General features: G+C 43.4%; 1 protein-coding gene across 4 annotated transcripts in view; it reads left to right on the top strand.

The window, feature by feature from the left end:
* NRF1 (nuclear respiratory factor 1) overlaps positions 1-18494 on the top strand; it is a 135980-nt gene that overhangs the window by 115900 nt on the left and 1586 nt on the right. For 3 of the 4 annotated variants that reach the window (XM_082662083.1, XM_082662086.1, XM_082662084.1), the window contains one exon: positions 16608-16649. The exons of the other annotated variant lie outside the window; for it this stretch is intronic. In XM_082662083.1, the coding sequence (XP_082518209.1) occupies positions 16608-16649 (42 nt within the window). The remainder of the gene's footprint in view (positions 1-16607; positions 16650-18494) is intronic. 4 annotated transcript variants of the gene reach the window in all.

Here is an 18494-nt window from a genome sequence, read left to right as displayed (position 1 = left end):
AGACCGGGCGCCAGCTACCTTCCTCATGCCCTGAATGAAGAGAAGTGGACTAGGGGGCTGGTCTGTTTAAAAATTGAAACTGGTTACAAGGGCATTCACATTATACTCACAGAAAGAGCAGCCCTTCTCATTTCTTTCAGTGCCATACATCCCTCTCTGTTCTGGCCTGGCCCTGGCAACGGTCCTGCTGCTGAGGTTCCCCCTTAAGGTTCGTAGATATAAAATTTCCTACAACCCAAAGACCCCACTCAGTCTTGCTGCACTGTGTAACACATGTACATTTTACTCCCCATCCCAATTGCCAGATCAAACTAAATCAATTTTCAGATTCTTTCAGAGAAAACACTTTATCTTCTTTTCACATTGACCATGTTATCACTTTCACCTCCCTGTTTTCTTCTGACCTTTTTATAAACTTTAAAAAAATATATATGGGGCTTCCCTGGTGGCGCAGTGGTTGAGAGTCCGCCTGCCGATGCAGGGGACACGGGTTCGTGCCCCGGTCCGGGAAGCTCCCACATGCCGCAGAGCAGCTGGGCCCGTGAGCCATGGCCACTGAGCCTGCGCGTCTGGAGCCTGTGCTCCGCAATGGGAGAGGCCACGACAGTGAGAGGCTCGTGTACCACAAAAACAAACAGAAACAAACAAACAAAAAATATATATATATATATGTTTTCCCAGTTGAATTTAATCTCAACCATGCTCATTGGAATGCCTTTTTTAAAAAAAAAAATTGGCCTTCTTAACAAGGGGGATAAAAGAGTAGGTGGATGAGGACAGAAACATGGAGTTCAGATAAGGGAGCAGGACTTTTGGGTGGGGCCCTTGCATGAGGAACACACATTCCTATCCTGCAAGGCCTCCCAAATGAGATGGGATGGCCGAAAGGTCTGTCCTGTACTTATTATAAAGAGGTAAGCCCAGCTGGACCTGAAGGGGGCAACATGTGTGTGTTTTAATTTTCTGTGGAAACCTACTTTATGTATATTATACGAATGTTAGGACATCCTTAACCTGGGTCTGTGGACCCTGAGAAATTCTGCAGAAAAGTTTTATATTTTTCTGGGGTCCACAGCTTTGATCAGATGTGCAAATAGATCAGAGAGAGCTCCCATTTCCCCACCCCCTCCCCAAATTAAGAACCTCTGCTATAGAGAGTGTGGCTAAGGTCATTTCACTTTGTGAGTATCTGGTGTGGCACTGAGAGTAAAAGGAGGGGCAAGGGAGATGGGAGGACCTGCAGACCTAGATGGATACTCTGAAAGCTGCACCACTACCAAGCTCTGTGTTCAGCACATTAACCTCTCTGAGCCTTCGCTGTAAAATTAGGATGATGATAGTTCCATGCTCATAAGGTGGTTGTGAGCATTAAACAAAATGAGTCCTGTGAAGTGCTTAGCATAGGGCTTGGCATCGTACGATGGCTATAGAGCCATCGTAAACACGAAATTATTATTAGCTGTCAGCATCACTTTCTTCTCCAGCATTGCCCCAGATATGTTAAGTTGTACAGAGTGCATAGTACTGTCATAGACCCTGCTTTCCTGTCTTTAGGACAGATCTAAATGCTTACCTTATGCAGTTGAAGAACTTATGCTCCAGAGATGAATACTGTAAAAATGGGAATAGATCATAGCCTTTTCTATAAGCTTGAGTGAAGGAAATTGAAGGTGATATTGTTTAATGGCTCCTGCATTTGGTTATATCACTCTCCTTGGGCCAGGGCTGCTGTTCTCTTCCAGCAGCATTTCAACTTCCATCATGAAAGGTGACTTTTTTTCACTTTTTCCTTATTATCACCACCACCATCATCCATTATTACTTACAGCATGTCCTTCTGTTCCAGCTCTTCTTTAAAAATAAGAGAGAAAATGCCAGTCTTCATCTTGATAAACTATAAAATACATCTCTCATTCTCCCTTTTCCTCATTCTCTGGACACATTAGTATAAGGACTTGTTCCTAAATGAGTCAGTGGAGATGTAAATATTAAATTAATTTAGGAAATGTGTCCACGGTATTAAGTGTAGTTTTACTGTAAATGTGCATATTCAGTCACCATTAAAGCATGATAATAGCTTGAAAAGAACTGTTGTGTTCTTTGATACTGTACCTTTAATGCAAAGACGGGGAGTTCAGTGCCTCCGGGACTGGAAGCAGGCAGCTCCTGAGCACCAGTGTTTAGTGTGAGCTGAGAGTCCCAGGCTGCAAGCCCCGCACCCTGACAGTCCCTACAGAGCAGCGCCTATGGCACTCTGGGTTTGCAGGCCACCCTCCTGTAAAGTAAATGGCCCTCTTTTCCACTGACAGGGAGACCTGAAGGGAAGCTAAGATACTAGGATGGTGTCAGTCAGACCAAGCTGAGGCATTGCCTGTTCTGTAAGAAAAAGCACATGAAGGTTCATCTGTAATACAACTGTTCCCCTTCAGAATCATGTCTTTTTTTTAAGTGGAGGGGGAGTGGGACATACTCAGAGACCTGAAAAGATTACTTCTTAGAACAAATAAGATAAGGAGAGCTCTGAGCTGTGGCTCAGAAAGAAGAAGGGTAAGGGCTGAGTGCATGAACGGGACTTGCATCTGAGGCTGCCTGAGAAGCCGGTGCCACACTGGGGAACTGCAGTAGCCAGGGCAGCGCTCGGAACAGCACGCCTCGCAGCCTGTCCTCCCCGGGCTGCTCTGGGAAACACACTTTGTTTGCAGACAGGGTTTTCCCCATTTCAGCCAGCTAACTTTTCTCCTGAGATGAAGTTTTCGTTCTGAGAAGCATGTTGGTAGATGTCATACCGGGAAAATAACTGTTTCAGTTTTGCTCTTTATTTGCCTTTTGACTGTATGCGTTAAGCATTATTATTTAGGGCCTTCATCTTTTTCTTTTCTTTCTACATTCTTTCCTTTCCTTTTCTTCCTTTCTTGTTTTTTGTGTTTTTTTTTTAACCAATACTACTACTACTACTACTACCACTGCCTTGCAGTTGACTAAGTAAGCAGTCTGCATTGTTCTACCTTCACCCAGTAAGGTGGGTAGAACAGAGCTTATAGCCCTGTTTTGCAGAGGCAGCTAAAGCTAGGATTTGCCCAGGGTCACTCAGCTACTAAATAGTGAAACTGGAAACCAAACCCAGATCTCCAGGACTGTTTCTACTGCCTCTGTGGGCTCCCTTTTTCCCCCTTCACTCCATCTTGCCAATCCACCCAACCAAGAAAGTAAAGAAGGTATAAAACAAATGAAAATCATCTTTACTGTTTATCTGATTAAACTATTACTTGATGTGGCTCACTGTTTTTGCAGGCTTGTTTTGAAGAATGGTCATAGCCATATTTTGCTCACTTTAGAAGTCAGTGTCGTGATGAATCTTAACAGAAGCCAATAAGTAAATGGCATCAAAACCCAAGATCTAAAGGTGTGTCCCGGGAATTCTCTGACAGTCCAGTGATTAGGACTTGGTGCTTTCACTGCTGGGGCCCAGGTTCAATCCCTGCTCAGGGAACTAAGATATCCTGCAAGCCATGCCAAAAAGTTTTAAAAATAAAATAAATAAAATAAAATAAAAGTGTGTCCCATACAGTAGCCACTAGCTATATGTGGCTATTTGAATTTCAATGCAAGTTAATTAAAATTAAATAAAATTTAAAATTCAGTTATTCAGTCACACTAGCCACAGTTCAAGTGCTTAATAACCGTATGTGGCCTGAGGTACTGAATTTTTTATTTAATTTTAATTTATTCACATTTAAATTTAAATAGCCACATGTAGCTAGTGGCTACTAATAGACCACACAGATACAGAACATCTCCATCGTTGCCGAACGCTCTGTTGGACAGCGCCAATCTAAAGACTGTGGCAGGAATACTGTAGTCTTCTGGCAAGTTGTGCCCCTCTGCACAGGGGAGGGCAGCAGAAATGCGTCATGAGCCTCCCTTCCCAGTGACCTCAGCACAGAGACAGCCAGCCTTTGCTAAAAAACTGCCACGTGACTACAGTAATCTGCAGCCAGTGGACAGCTGGGCAGAGGGTTGCAAGAAGAACTGGCCTATTTTTGTGCACTGCAGAGTTCCGAGCAGGAAAACCTGAGCCAGGAGGCAGTGGCAACACCTACACCCACTTCCTCGTCGCCTTATTCATGACCTAGGCCACTTGGCCATTTCCACTTGGATGCTCCGCAAGTGCAAATTTCTGTTCTCACCTACAGCTGTCTTCAGGTCAGGTGCTCTAATGGATTTATCATGACCCCAAAAAGAATTAAATATCCAGAGCCTGGTGGCTTACAGGCTGAAAGAAGCCATTACCATTGGGTGAATTCCAGATTTCACAAGAAAACATGGCTGCTTTTGAGAAATGGGAACATGGAGATGTGTAATGGGGCTCTTGATTCTAGAGCCCAAAGGGGGTTACAGTTCTCTGCCCTATGTATGTTACTCACTCAGCCCTTTCACAGCATAGAAGCTTGTCCTCCTTTCCTACTCCCTTCATTGTGACCTCCTGAAGTCCAAAAGGCCTTCCAGAATAGCTCTCATTGTGGGGAATTCCCTGGCGGCCCAGTGGTTAGGACTCCACACTTACTGCCGAGGGCCCAGGTTCAATCCCTGGTCGGGGAACTAAAGTCCCACAAGCCACGTGGTGCGGCCAAAAAAAAAAAATGTGTCGTGATGTTTAGATTCATCTTTCTCCTTGCAGAGTCTGGAAGTCCAGAGGGGATGTGTCGTCTCCACTACACCAGGGTGGCCTCAGGCATTTATCATTTTATACCAGGAATTGCTAATCTAGGCCCTGCAGAGAAAAAGAGGGCCTTTACAATGGAATGACCACTATACTTTGGTCTCTATTCTTAGTACTCATCTGAGCCATGGCCATGTCTTTCAGATGCTTTTAGATACTTCACATGTTGAAAGCTGAATGTCTTCAGAGTTGGCTCCTCGGGGCCCCAGAGGGAATTAGCACACATGTGAAGCCAGGTTGGTCTGACTGTATCAGGTATTCTCAGCTTGGGGAAACTTGACAAGCCAGGGATATTCTGGGCAGAGGACTCAGGTCAGGGCTTCAGAGCAGAGATTCCCAAGAAGGTGCCTGCCATCAGGAAGATGGATACCACTGACCATGGTATCCTCTCCATCCCCTGTGTCCTCAAGGCCAAGTTACATGTTTCGTTATCTCATTCTCCTTCCCTTTAGGTCCCCAGATCTTTCTGAGTCTTTGTATTCGAAAGACAGATTCTGGTCTTAGATGATTCCAGCTCCTTGTAACCAAGACAGAATCTTGGTGCCTGTCATTGCAGGTAATATTCTGTAAAGGGATTTTTTTTTTTTTTTTTTTTTGTATACCAAATCCAGAGCCATAATTGGGCAAGTTTAACTGGAGTCATTTCTATTCAATATGTGGATGAAAAAACGGTTTTAATTGAGCATGTAAAAAGGGGATTAATCACTGTTCACACAAGAACAGAACATCATAACAGGAAAAATTCTTACAGAATAAAGTTTTTAAGGTTCTTGGGTAAAGGGAACTTTCCTCTTTTTACTTATGCTTCCATTAGGATTTTGAAGGAATGTCAGCACACTGTTATTAACTCTAATAGCTTGCACAGCTCAGCCAGTATGGTTTGGGGCCCTCTGGCTCTCAGATTACCTGTATAAATACAGGGATTCACTTCCCAGCTCTACCGTTTGCTTCATAAAGAGCAAATGTGCAGAACCCCGCAGCAGCAGCCTAGCAGGGCAGTAAACTGAACAGGATGAACGTGCTTCCTTTTTGTGTGATGCTCTTTCCCCATCCTCCTGCCAAGAGCAGGCTATCAAATGAAAGGGAGGTTGTGGTCGGAGTCAGTAAAGTGAATGTCTAAGTGGCACCTGCTTCATTCAGCAGATCTGCTTTCCCGGCGCCTCCCACTGCGTATCTGCTCCTGACAAAGCCTCTTTTCTCCTCCTCTTGGTCAGACTGAGAGCAAAGGCCCAGCAAGGAGACATATTGGTTTTACTTTGTCAGCACAATTGCCTGTGACATTATAATTATCCCAAATCTTCATTATTAGAAAGGCCCCAATTTAGAGATTTTCAGAGCCTAAACGAGGTTTTCAAAAGTAGAATTGGTAAAAACATCTTTTCTGTTGTAAAGCTAGCAAATGGATCTGAGAATCATTGAAGGGGTCTAAATATGGAAACTGAGACACTGCTCTGAGCGAGACTACAAAGACACTGCTATCAGATTGGCTCACTAAAGAGGCGTCCAGCAATTCTCTGACTCTTCCCAGCCCAGCCTCTCCCTACTACTTGTAGCGCTATAATGTATAGCTATACTATAGTACTCTCAAATGCTGATAAATTTTCTCACCCACAGGCCTAGGAGGTAGGGTATGTTAAAATAAGTTGATGGGGTAGGGCAGCAAAGGAAAAAACCTGTGATATAAATAAGAGGAATGCCAGGGAAATATATTTTAGGCAAGTGCAGAGCATCCAATTTCAGATTGAGTTTCCATCTAAACAAAGGCAACACTTATGTTCTACAGTGTGTGTGCAACTGAAGCATGCTTATGGTGTGGAGTTGGCTCACTGGAAGCTCTGGGAAGGTTTTAGAGCTGTGCCCTGGCTCTCTAAACTGAAATTAACTAAAGTCAAATAAAATTAAAAACTCAGTTCCTCAGTTACACTAGCCACGTTTCAAGTACTCTATAGCCCCTTACTGTCAGTGCACAAATACAATGTGCCCATCTTCACAGTGAGTTCTTCTGTACAGGACTGTTTCAGAGATTGGTCTGTACCTCCTGAAATGTCTTGACTGCTTAAGTGAGCCTTGGACTTTGAATTTCAGGCTTGCTGGAAGGGGAAAAGGAAATTGCCTGAATGTTTTTGGAACAACTTCCAGCCATGTTACTTGACTATAAGTTTTGTCTTTTCACCTTAAAATTATTTTTCCTCCAAGAATCTCATGTCCTTTCCCCACCCCCTGCTCACTCCTCACAAAACAATAATAATGATGATAATAATGAATTGTAACCATGAGAAAGGAATTTAATTTTAGGAATGCCCACTTACAGCTGACTTGCTTCCTGGCCTTCCCTTCCTTAAGCTTTCACATCCCTGCCTACTATTTGACTTGAGAGTTCTTTTCTCATTAAACAGAGCTTCTCATGGACAGGAGGGCGTGTGAACACTCAGGGGCCAAGAGCGTGTTTATGGATTGTTCATTTTGTGCACGACATGGGGCGTGAACAACACTCCCGGGAGTGGAGCACTGAGCTGGTGGCATCTTCCATTTTCAGCTCCTCTGGGGAGCAAGGGCAGGACCTTTAAGCTTGTTTCTTCCATTTGTCTGCCTCTAGTAGCTACTACATGGTTGATTTGACTCCTGGGAGAAAACCTATGTGAAATAATAGTACCTCTTTTCTCAGGAACTTAAATCATATAAATATAATGTTGCTTATCCTCAAAGCAGCCCTATGAGACAGAAATGGTCTGTCGGTTTTATAAATGTAAACATAGTCAATTCTTAGTTGCCACACACAGATTATCTGGTATGCAGATGACCCATGACACATTTTAAATCCTTGGACAGTTTCTCTAAGCAAGCCAGGGTAAGCCTGGCCCATCTCCTTCACCCCCAGCCAGCTGCTGTGTTCTTAAGGAATACAAATTAGTTTTCATATTAGCTTAAAGAAGACATAATTAGAAAGTAAGTCTGATACTCCAATAAAGATGTTTAAAAAAAGAAAGTAAGTAAGTCTGCTACAAGAAAAGCACATCATAAGTTCCAGTGTAACGGCGTGGTGCGGAGGAAATGACCTCTCCTGCCTTTGGCTCAGCTAAGAGCTGACTGTAAGATCTGCTTTTAGACACATGTGCATCATCGGCGCTCATTGTGCTGGCACGTTTGCCGAAGGATTTGTAAACCTCCTCAGGTGGATGTCAGAGACGCCTTTGTGGCCCAGGCACCAGGGTGTGAGTGGAGGCAGTCTTCCTGCCGCTGCCTCTCCACACCACTTTCTGGGGGCCCTTCCTGCTCAGTGCTTTTTAAAAGTTCTGTATTCCTGTCAAGCCTCTGTATGGCATATGGCCCATTGCGAGTGGATGCTGACAGAACGCCACAGGGGGTTCATCTCTGCAGAAGGAAGGAAGCGGCTAGAAGGTGGAGTAACTAGGAGGCTATACCCTTCCAGGTGCTGCATCCTGCCTGGGTGGTGGGATTCCTCTGTTCTACACTCTTCATCACCCGATCACCTAATGGTTTTAGTAACCATTGATGACTTTGTGTAGATCCATTATTTCACCAAGAGTTTCAAAATAGTGATTTCTCTAGTGTTATTATTCCTTCTGCCTTTATTAGCTGGAATTCTTTTATAAAGAACTTGTTCCCATTAACAATTTGGTTATGCTAAATACAGTCCAGGTAGGAAAGGCAGGATAAATAATCGATTAAAATGAAGTTTATAAGATAGATTTCTTTCTTTGTGACCGTCAAACCCCATAACTGTTTATTTCCACTTTCCAGTATGCTGTCTTCAGGTGTCTTACTGCCTAAAGCAAATTTAATTCTGCCCTTTGCATGCTCTTAGAAAGTTCTAGTGATGTTTGTTTGCTTGCTTTCTAAATGGTGCTCTATAGACTGGGCTAAGTGAGGGGTGGAAGAATCAGGAGAGCATCTTTGGAAGCCTTTTGCCTCCATCTTTCCCTGTTCAGATAGAGGAGGCAAGGACCAGATGCTGGGCACATGGGGCTGGGGATGGGGGTCCTTACCCTCGTCTCTCTCCTTTTGCGCCTATTTGAAATTTTCCATAATAAAAAAATTGAAAATAATAACAGAAAAATAAATAACTCTCCATTCTTAACTCTGGATAACTCCTGATTGGCCCTCGTATTCATTTCTACACCTGACTATTGCAAACTCTTAAACAGCTTGGTAGCTTTCTCCTGAGGTTTCTGTCATGTGGGCTCTATTTCCTGTTTAAAGATATCAGCTCTTCACATATTGCTCACACCCTGTCCACAACATAGACTTTGGAGACTTTGGGTGTTCTCCCTACCTCCCTTCCCAGTGATCTCTGGAAATTTACTGTATAGCTCCTGCCCTTTTCTGTACATCTCTGATCAGATGTCCTCCCTAGCATATACATGTCCCACAGGCTTTAGCTGAACACTTTCCTCTCCTGCCATTTTCAGTTTAAAGCCCTCTTGGTCAGACAACAGGCCTTGGAGTCGGCTTGTTCAATCTCACATTGGGAGTTCAGTCTCCAGGATATAAACCATGGTGATTCTGAACTCTGAAGCACTAAACCCTGATTTCGTTAATGTTCTTGGGCACTTCAGTAATTTCAAGAGGGAATTGTGAAATTATATCTCCAAAATATGTTTTGAAATACAGTCACTAATAAAGTAAAAATGAATTCACTTTTAACGTTTGGCTTATGGGATACAGGCAAGAGGATTTTCTTGGTGGTCTGCAAAATCAAGGCTAAGGACACAGTGACACTGTCCTACCCAGAGAGAGGGGAGAAAACTTTGGATGCTGAGAAGTGCCTGTTACACCAGGGTACCTGTGAGGCTGCTATTGGCTTCATGAGAATATTCAGTACTTGCCAGATGTAATACATATTTTAATCCATAAATCCCTCAAATGCCCTCAAAAGCCACGGACTTAAAGAACACGGAAAAGGAAGATTAAATGTCCCAGAAGCAGCTAATATAACAGAAACAGAACCACTGGGAGAGAAATGCTTTTTCTGTTTCCCCCTTGTCTTACTATTATGAGGGTTACCTGGAGCTCCTTTTCATTTGATATCGACATTCTTTTCATGACCTTCCTTTTCTCGCCCTCGTCTGTCCTCTTTCCATCTGGTCCATGTTTGTTATTCTCAGCCTCTTTGTCTGCCTGCCACCTGCCTACTGTACTAGCTTCTTTACCTGATTTCCCTTCATATTCTCTCATTTCTATACCAGAACACAACAACACATATTTTTCTTCATATAATAGTGGCTTTCCTGAGATGTCAGGCACTGATGTAAACTTCTTTCCAGACCTGAAGATAAGATTTTTTAAAGGACTTCCCTCCTGCCTGTCATCCCTAAAAACACTTATAGATACCCTCGATGGCTCTTTAAAAACTGCAGAAGTGACTTAGGTGATACAATACGTGGTTTCATTTCTTATTTATTCTGATCCCTTCCAGTCACAGTCTTCTGGTTCCCCATTTAAGCCAGCATTTTCCTAATATTGATACATACAGTTCACTTTCATGTCCATAAGCCACAGAAGGCATTACATTGTGAATTTTTCCTTTGGGCTCTAAGAATTATTGCGTTTCCACCAACTGTTGTGTTTATTTGATAATTTATTTGTTTAGCTGTTTTTCTCTCACAACTATCAATATTTTTCTTCCAGCTAAAGATATTTCCATGACCAACTTGGAAGGCCTTTGGGCTGAAAGATTCAGTTACAGCAAACAACAATTCCCAAAGGTTTCCCAGATTGTGAGGGCAAATGAAAGGCCCATTCTTCCTCAGGCCGTCTGTCCTGCTCTATCTTGTCATGGAGTGGGGTGGGGGGAGGGCAGTCTGTGGTTCTGGGTGACCCTGACTAGGCCTGCAGCTCTGTGCTCTACTGGGCTCTAGCCTGTGTTATTAGTTTTTGGGTTTAGAAGTTTATCAGCATGATGATATCATATCATACTGTCCCTGATCATATATTTAACATTCTTAATACTGATTAATGGTTTAGCCTAGGTTTTTTATTTACTGATGCACTGAATCAGCAGCTATTTCATATATGTCATGGTGCAGTTCCAGTGCCTGTTCTGACCATAGCTGCATTCAGAAAGGAAGCTGCCTGCCAGCCCATCTGCCCTGATTTCATGGTTTTTATCTCTAATCTTTACATCTTTGAAGGCCTTTGGCGAATGATGTGCTTCCTGGCAGGAGCAAATTGCTGCTGAAAGGAGATCTGTGCTGTCTCTGCTTTCCTTTCTGCTTCCTGAGAGCTTTAGTCTAACATCTGTGACCCTAGCCAGACTTCATCAAACCTCTTATTCAAAGTCATCTTTGAAAGCAGCTGACATTTATTGTACACCTACTGTGTGCCAGGCACTGTGCCAGACTTTATCTATGTCAGCACATCTAATTCTCAACAACCCTGTGAAATTAGTAATGACCATTTTATGTATGAGGAAAGTGAGGCTCACAAGCCAGTAAGTGAAGGAGCCAGGATTCACACGTAGGTTTTTCTGCCTGGGAAGCCTTTAATGGAAATAAAACCTTCTATTTTACCCTCACATAAAATGCACCTGAACTACCATACGGCATTTGGCTGTGCTACCTTAATGTTGTGGAGAAGATCCTACTCATTCTGGAGCAGAGTAAAAGGCTGTAAGCCTCTTCAGGCTGCAGAGGCCAAGGCTAATGGGAATGTAATCAAGTTTCTGAAAATCATGAAGAACATGATCAATTGTCATATTCAATTATTAACATCTGCTATGTTCAGGTTGCTCAGTATTCAAAGACATAGTCCTGCCAACAATCTAAGTAAGCAGATTTGTATAGGGAAAACCGAATTATTTGGAAACAGGTTAGCAAAGATCTGGTGCCGAATGAATGGTGAGGCAGTCAAATCCCCTGAAGGAGAGAACCTGGTGGGCTGTTGTGTCTAGGGGAACCCCTGAAAGACAGGGAAATTGTTGAAAGAACAGGACCTAGGTTGGCAGGGATAATTCTAGGCCAGAGGAATCTGCCTGAGTAAATACATGTGATGGTTAGGGTATACTGAGAGGACAGATATGGTTGTGATGAAGGGGTAATATAGAGTATTTATGGGAAAGGCTGGTGTAATCCCTCATCTATTAGCTATTTGGACTTTATTTTTCCTTTAGTAGAGAGCCGCCAAAAAGGCAGGGAGAGGTGGTGGGGTGGCCACTGCCAAACAATATTTCAAGAAGATTTAGCTAACTGTGCTGTATAGATTTATTCATCAAATCTCAGAATACTAAAAGAAGTTAGTCTTGGGAAAAATGAATTAATTCCCCTAAGTAACTTCCAATTATACGCATACGTTTGTGTGTGCGTGTGTGTGTGTACACGCGCGCGTGTGTGAGAGAGATCCATTACATGGTAGGTAAGTGACGAAACTCATTACCTCACGAGGGGTCAGGAATAGAGTAGATCAGCTCATGAATGATAAATCCAGAGTGTGCAAGGCTGTGACACTAACCTTTAATTTACTCTCATTGGTGCCCATGGTCTACCACAAAGCCTCCCCTGGTGACACCATCAGAGACAGACCACTACAGAACCTCATGACCTCCTGTTGTGCAGAAAACAAGGCCAAGCAAATGTCTGAATTTTCAGAATGTGCCTCCATGTCCATCACCTCGTGTGGAAGTTTTAGAAGATCCCTCTGGCTTCTGTGGAGGGGAGAACAGGGTGCAGTGGGGCCAGGGCCGAAGCTAAAATGTAGTCCAGGCAAGAGAGGATAGGAGTTTGTCCAGGATGGTGGCAGTCAGCGTGGTTGAATCCTGGGTTTATATTTGAAAGGAGGGTTGACAGGATTTGCTGATGAATTGCACGAGAAGTCAAAGATGGCTTGACTTCCAAGTTTCTGGCCTGAGCAACTGGAAGGATGTAATCGCCACTTGTTGAGGTGGGAGAAGAGTAGAAGGAGTGTGTTTGACCATTTGGGTTCAAGAATGATACCCAGCTGGTAGAAAAACAGAGCAGGGTCAGGTCTCATTTTCTTTTACAGGGGAATGTGGTCCTGGAGTCAGCAGTTCCTCCAGGGTTTGGGGCTGACTGCTATTTGACAAGGAAATCCTTGTGCTGGGACCTGAAGTTCCTGAGTCTCTTTTGGCCTCTTTTTCCATTTTGGCCAATTCTGTAAACCTTACCAAGAAGCCTGAGAGGCGAGGCAGCAGTGAGCCCAAAGTGGGTAGTCCTCTCCCTTCTGGGTCCCTGCTGGACATAGTGTTCGATGGTAAGGGCTTATTAGTGCGTGCAAAGGCTCCCAGATGCTTCACTTTACCACAGACTCGGTCATCTTGAGGGGGAAAAAAGTCACTCAGTCTCTCTCAGTCCGTGTTTTGTTTTGTTTAAGTAAACTTTTTATCTGTTTACTTTTGAACTTAAAGAAAAGGGGGGTTAGATTTTCTAAACTGAAGAACTCTAAGGTTTCTTATAGCTTTGAAAGATGGGGGTATTAGAGATTGGGGTACTAAAATCTTCAGGATTTTGTTAAGTACGTGCCTTTATAAGTCCGTAGTTCTGCCAAAGGAATTTGCCTATCATTTGCAAAAGCGAAGAATACCTGCCCTGCCTACTGCTACAGAGTCTTAGCAGAAATCTAGTGATATGCAGTGGGTGTGAGAGGGCTTTGAAAAGTGCTGCACAAATGCCAGGAGAGTCTTATTACTAGGATTGTGCTAGTCTTATTACTAGGAAGTTCTCTTGAAGGGGAACTTCAAGTCCTTAAAGTAGAATGGGAGGGGCTTCCTGTTGCCTAATCAATCAAAATGACCCCGAATACAAGCTTAGATTAACATACGCCTTCTAGATTAGGGCTAATCAGGGGCAGGCTGAGCAGATGCAGGGACAATCCTGGCCTGATTACTGAACCTCAGCATTTAATCATCTCTCTTCCAAGGGCAGCCGCCGATTTAGTGCACGCTGGGTTTCCAAGCCTCTAGCCCCCTCCCCCTTTCCACAGACATAAAGGCTGCTAGGTCAGAGACACTGAGTCGATTTAATCTAATCCCATGTCAGAATGGCTGTGTGTGTGAGAGGGAGAGATTCTAAAATCCCCACAATGGGATGGTAATGCACTTATTTAAGGTAGAGGTAGACTGAAACTGCATGTAGAAAATAACGGACTTGGGATTTCAAGGCATTAGAGGTTACGAAATGACCCTGTATATGGAATTTCTACCTCCGAGAAGCTTTTTAGATATGTAGTCGCTGTCACCAGTCACTCACTCTCGAGACAGCTTTGTATGGGAGTCATTTTATCACCCAGTTGTAGAGGTCAAATTTACTCCTTCCCTGATGTGAGGTGAAGGACAGAAGGTGAAATCTTTAAAAATGGTTTTATTTGGATGAGCTCTGAGTGTAGTTGTTTTTGTATTGCTTTCTCTGGACTGAGAGCTCCCATTCTGAAACAGCCTGATCACCTGAAGACTCACCCACTTCAGTCATTTAGTCCCTAGGCGAGGACACCTGTGAAACCTCAGAAGGCAGGTTTCATTCATGAGTGTAGAAAACATTTACTGAGCACCTGCTGATCGCTAGGGACTCAGGTATGGAGACTCCATCTCTCCCTTAAGGAATTTACAGTCTCCTTGGAGATAAGACATGCAAACAGTGATAAAGAATATGACCATTGCCTCCATGGATGCCAGTGCAAAGTGCTGTGGGCCCTTGGGGAAAGAGGAGCTAAGACAGAGGAGGAGAGATTGGAGCTGACTATTGAAGGAAGAATAGAAGCCCATTCGAGGAACAAGCCAGGGACAGTCATTCCAGGCAGAAGTCACAGTGTGTGCACACCATGGAGGTGTGTGTGGAGAGAACCTCAATCAAATAGTTCACCTGCCTGGAATGTACAGTGGGTGAGGATTCATGGATCACCAGGCTGAACTGAGCAACAGGGGCTGATGTGAAGGGTTGAAATACCTGCAAAGGGATCTGGACTTTACATCCCACACAGGCCATTGGAAACCACTGAAGAATTATAAAAGAGTGCAACAAGATCAGTTTGTGTTCAAAAGATCATTCTGGTTATAGCAGTGTTGTAGTTTTGCATTTGAACCTTTCTCCATTTTATTTTGGGGAAAATCTTCCACGATACTAAAAAGTGTTTTAACAACAGTGTTGGGCATGGACCCGCACCCTAGGTAACCCAAACACATCGTAAGCCAGGGTGGAAGAGATTTAAGTCTCACAGTTCTTCAAGGTTCTCTCCACCCCATCACTAACCCAGGACGGTCGCTCATAGTCAGGAAGAAGCTCCCCACCCATAGTATTCACTGTATTTGTAAAGTATGTAACTTGTTCCCCAAGCTTGGAGCTTTTGGAACTGAATCAAGCCCATAAGCAACAACAGTGAAATGAGACTGATCTTTGCTTCTGGTTTTGGTTGCTGTTTACTAACATGTGGGTTCTTTGGAGGTGTCCTGGTTTTGCCACAGGGCATTTTGGGTTATTTCACTAACTTTTTCTGTTGTGACCAGAAGAGAGGATGAAAGTGAAGATGATCAAGATACACTGGGGTGATGGAAGGGGGTCATTTGGTCTTCAGATACACTCAGGCCCATGCCTGGAGTCTAGACACTGGGGAGTAGAGCCCAGCTGCATGTTGGTCGAGGCCAACAATAGAGTCCCTTGGCCTGCTGCCCTTGAGGCCGTGTTGATGCCAGTGTTTGGCACACCTTGTACCTCATACTGTGGGGAATAGAACATGAACCAGAGCCAAGCCTGGCCTTGAAGGAGCCTTCAGTCTAGTGGGAAGGCCTATCTACATACATTAACTGGGCCAAGCCAGATTATACCCCATTGTCGAGTGGTTATTGAGAACCCCAAGGAGGCTGCTATCAGTATTGACTAGGGCTGGGATAGGCTTCCAAGAGGGGTTTTAAAGGGGAAGGAGTGGGCAGTAAGGGAATTCTAGTTAGTGTACAACTTGAGCAAAGTCCCAGAGAAAGGAATGTGACCAATATGTTGGGGAACTGAGAATAGTCCAGGGTGATACCCAGAGCACAGGGAGTAAGGGAAATGAGACTGGACAAATCACAAGAGGTTCTGAATACCATACCCAACATTTGAACTTTATTATAGGCTTTGTGAACCTTTTTAACATCAGGGGATTTGAAAATTTGAGGTTGGGGAATGACGAGTTATAGAAACATAACAGGTGGCAGGAAGGGGGGTGAATGGAAAGAGGAATTGATTAGAGACATGTAAGAGCCATTTGCAAAGGGCTAGATGAAAGAAATTGAACCCGACAGCCTTCTGAAGCCAGTGCGTGCCGTGGCCCCTCAGCCTGCTTGAGCTGGCCTCCTCCTTCCTCCTTTTAGGTCCCAGCATCTCAAGTGTGAGGATGGTGGGCCATGCCTTGCATTTCCATTAACACACACCAGGGTGAGCCTGGATTTCCAAAAATGCCGACAAAGCAGAACCTCAAGCCCCATTTCAGGTTGCATCATAGAATACTTATTTCTAAACTGGCAACACTTACCCCTAGAAAACAATTAGATACAATTTGACATTGTAAAATAACATTTTATTTTATGTTTGATTTTTTTTTGCATTAGGAAATATTCTGTTAAAATTTTTAAATTTTTATTTTCATCAAAGTGATATATAGTTTTAAATGACAAAAAGGACTAAAAGCCTTTAAAAAAAAATATTTGTACCCCAAGGGCAACACTTCATGCTCTTTTTTCTGGTATGTATCTTTATTGCTCTAAACAATAGTCTTGAGTTGAGACGTTATTTGTTATCAATTTTTGATAACTCAGTTTCTATGTTTATATTGTTAGAAACATAAAATTTTATAAACGTAAAAATTGTTCAAAAAAAAAATTGTTCACTGCCAAGACGAGTGGGTATGGTTAATCCTTGCTTTTTTTTTTCTTCTACTTTTTAAGGAGTAATCACCGGTTCTACCCAATTCTGGAAGACCCCTCGAGGTACTTTATCCCACGAGCTCATGCCACTTCCCCCTGTCCTCTCAGACGTGCTGCACAGCCCCCTTCCTGGGCCCTCCTGCTGCCCCCATGCTCCCTACAGTGGATTCTCTGTCTCCTAGACCCCACGGCCACTTATTTCTTAAGTTTTCTCTCTCGTTTCTGTAGGGTACATCCTTCAGAGCTTCGAAAGAAAGTGTGCGTGGCGGGCCAATTTTTAGAGCCCGTACAAGTCTGCAGATGTGTTTATTCTGCCCCCACGCTTAACTGACCTGGGTGTCACTTCATATATGGTCTGGAGAGAGAATTCTAGGCTGAAAGCATTTTCTCTCAGACATTTGAAAACATTGCTCCATCATCTTCTAGCCTCCAGGCTTGCTTTTGAGAAGTCCCACAATATTATGATTTCCAGTTCTTTGTATATGACGATTTTTTTTTTTCCTTAAATCTTTTGGGAGCTTTGCTTTATCCCTGGTGTTGTGAAATTTTGCAAAGCTGTGTCTTAGCGTCTGGATCTTTTTTCATCTGTCCTGCTGGGCACCTAGTGGGCCTTTTCAATCTGAAACTCACATTTTTCAGTTCTTGAAATTTACTTACAACATGTCTGATGATTTCCTACCTTCTGTTTTTTCTGGTCTCGGAATTCTCTTTTATCAGAGCTTGGACCCCTTAAGGTCTCCTGCTTTCCACCTTTTAACCTTTCCTGCTCTCTAGATTTCCTTGACTTAACCTTCTGATCTTTCTGTGGCATGGATTTCATCTATTTGATTTTTAAAGACGTTTTCTCTCATTCCTTTTTAATAAAGCTGTCCACTTTTATGATACAAGCCTTTTCTCTCTGAAGATATTAGAGTTTGGGGGCATTCGTTTTTGTTTTTTTCTGCTCCCCACATCGTCTCTGTTCCCTCTGTGTTCCCTAAGAGTGAAACACTGAAACACTGATAGTTGGGGTATGCAGGGCAGAGCTGGGTGGCCTGTAGGCCCTGGGGTGGTAAATATTAGGGCCGCAAGCCAGGTTTTTCATTGTCTCCGCTCCCCCCTCCCCTCACCTCCCCACCCACCAGATGTCACCGTAGGTCTTCCCTGCAGCCTCCCCGGGTCAGTTTCTCAATACAGTGGGTGAACTTCAGATGTCCTGTCAACAAAGGTCTGGGTGTTGGGGTTGGTGGGACCCGCTGGTCCAGTCAGTTGAATACAAGCTGTCAGGTAACGCCTGTTTTTGGCTTCTTCCTCTCGTTCTGCAGTGGCTGAGCCTCCATGTCCTGAGCTCTCTGGGACACAGGAGTTGCAGCTTCCCCTTCTCTGATAAGTCAGAACCCCTTTACGTTTGCTTTGCATCTTCCAGAAATATGTTGACATCCCTCATTTATATCTTTTTTTCCTCCTTCACTATAATTTTTATTTTAGAAGGAAGAGGAATTTTATATGTGCATTTATTCTGTCTTATTTAATTGGAAATCTTTTTTTTAATGTTCTATAAAATTATCAACTTTCCTTTCTTAGGGAGGACTGCCCTTTTCTGAAATTATTTGCTTCCTCCTTTCTTTCTGTTAAACCCTCCTTTCTAAAATAATAGTGATATTAGGAGGTAGTTGGAGGTCTTTTTTTTTTTTAAAGTTGACCCCAGAACGTATTTAAAAATTTTACTGGTCTATGAAATCTAATATCAGAAAACTAATTACCTAGGCTTTTTTTTTTTTCTCTCTTTTAAATAAGCTGACTCTGAGGAGAGGGATAATGGCCAGAAGACAGGAAAGGATTGAGGGAGAAGTTTTTTCAAGCTGAGAGAAACGAGCATAGGCAGCCAGAGGGTTGAAGAAGTCAGTGTAGCAGAATATCAGAGAAAAT

The sequence above is a fragment of the Grampus griseus genome (genome assembly GCF_964374135.1).
Source record: "Grampus griseus genome assembly, chromosome: 9".
In the NCBI taxonomy this organism is placed as follows: Eukaryota; Metazoa; Chordata; class Mammalia; order Artiodactyla; family Delphinidae; genus Grampus; species Grampus griseus.
Note: the sequence above shows the minus strand (reverse complement) of the source record. Positions and strands in the feature narration are given on the sequence as shown.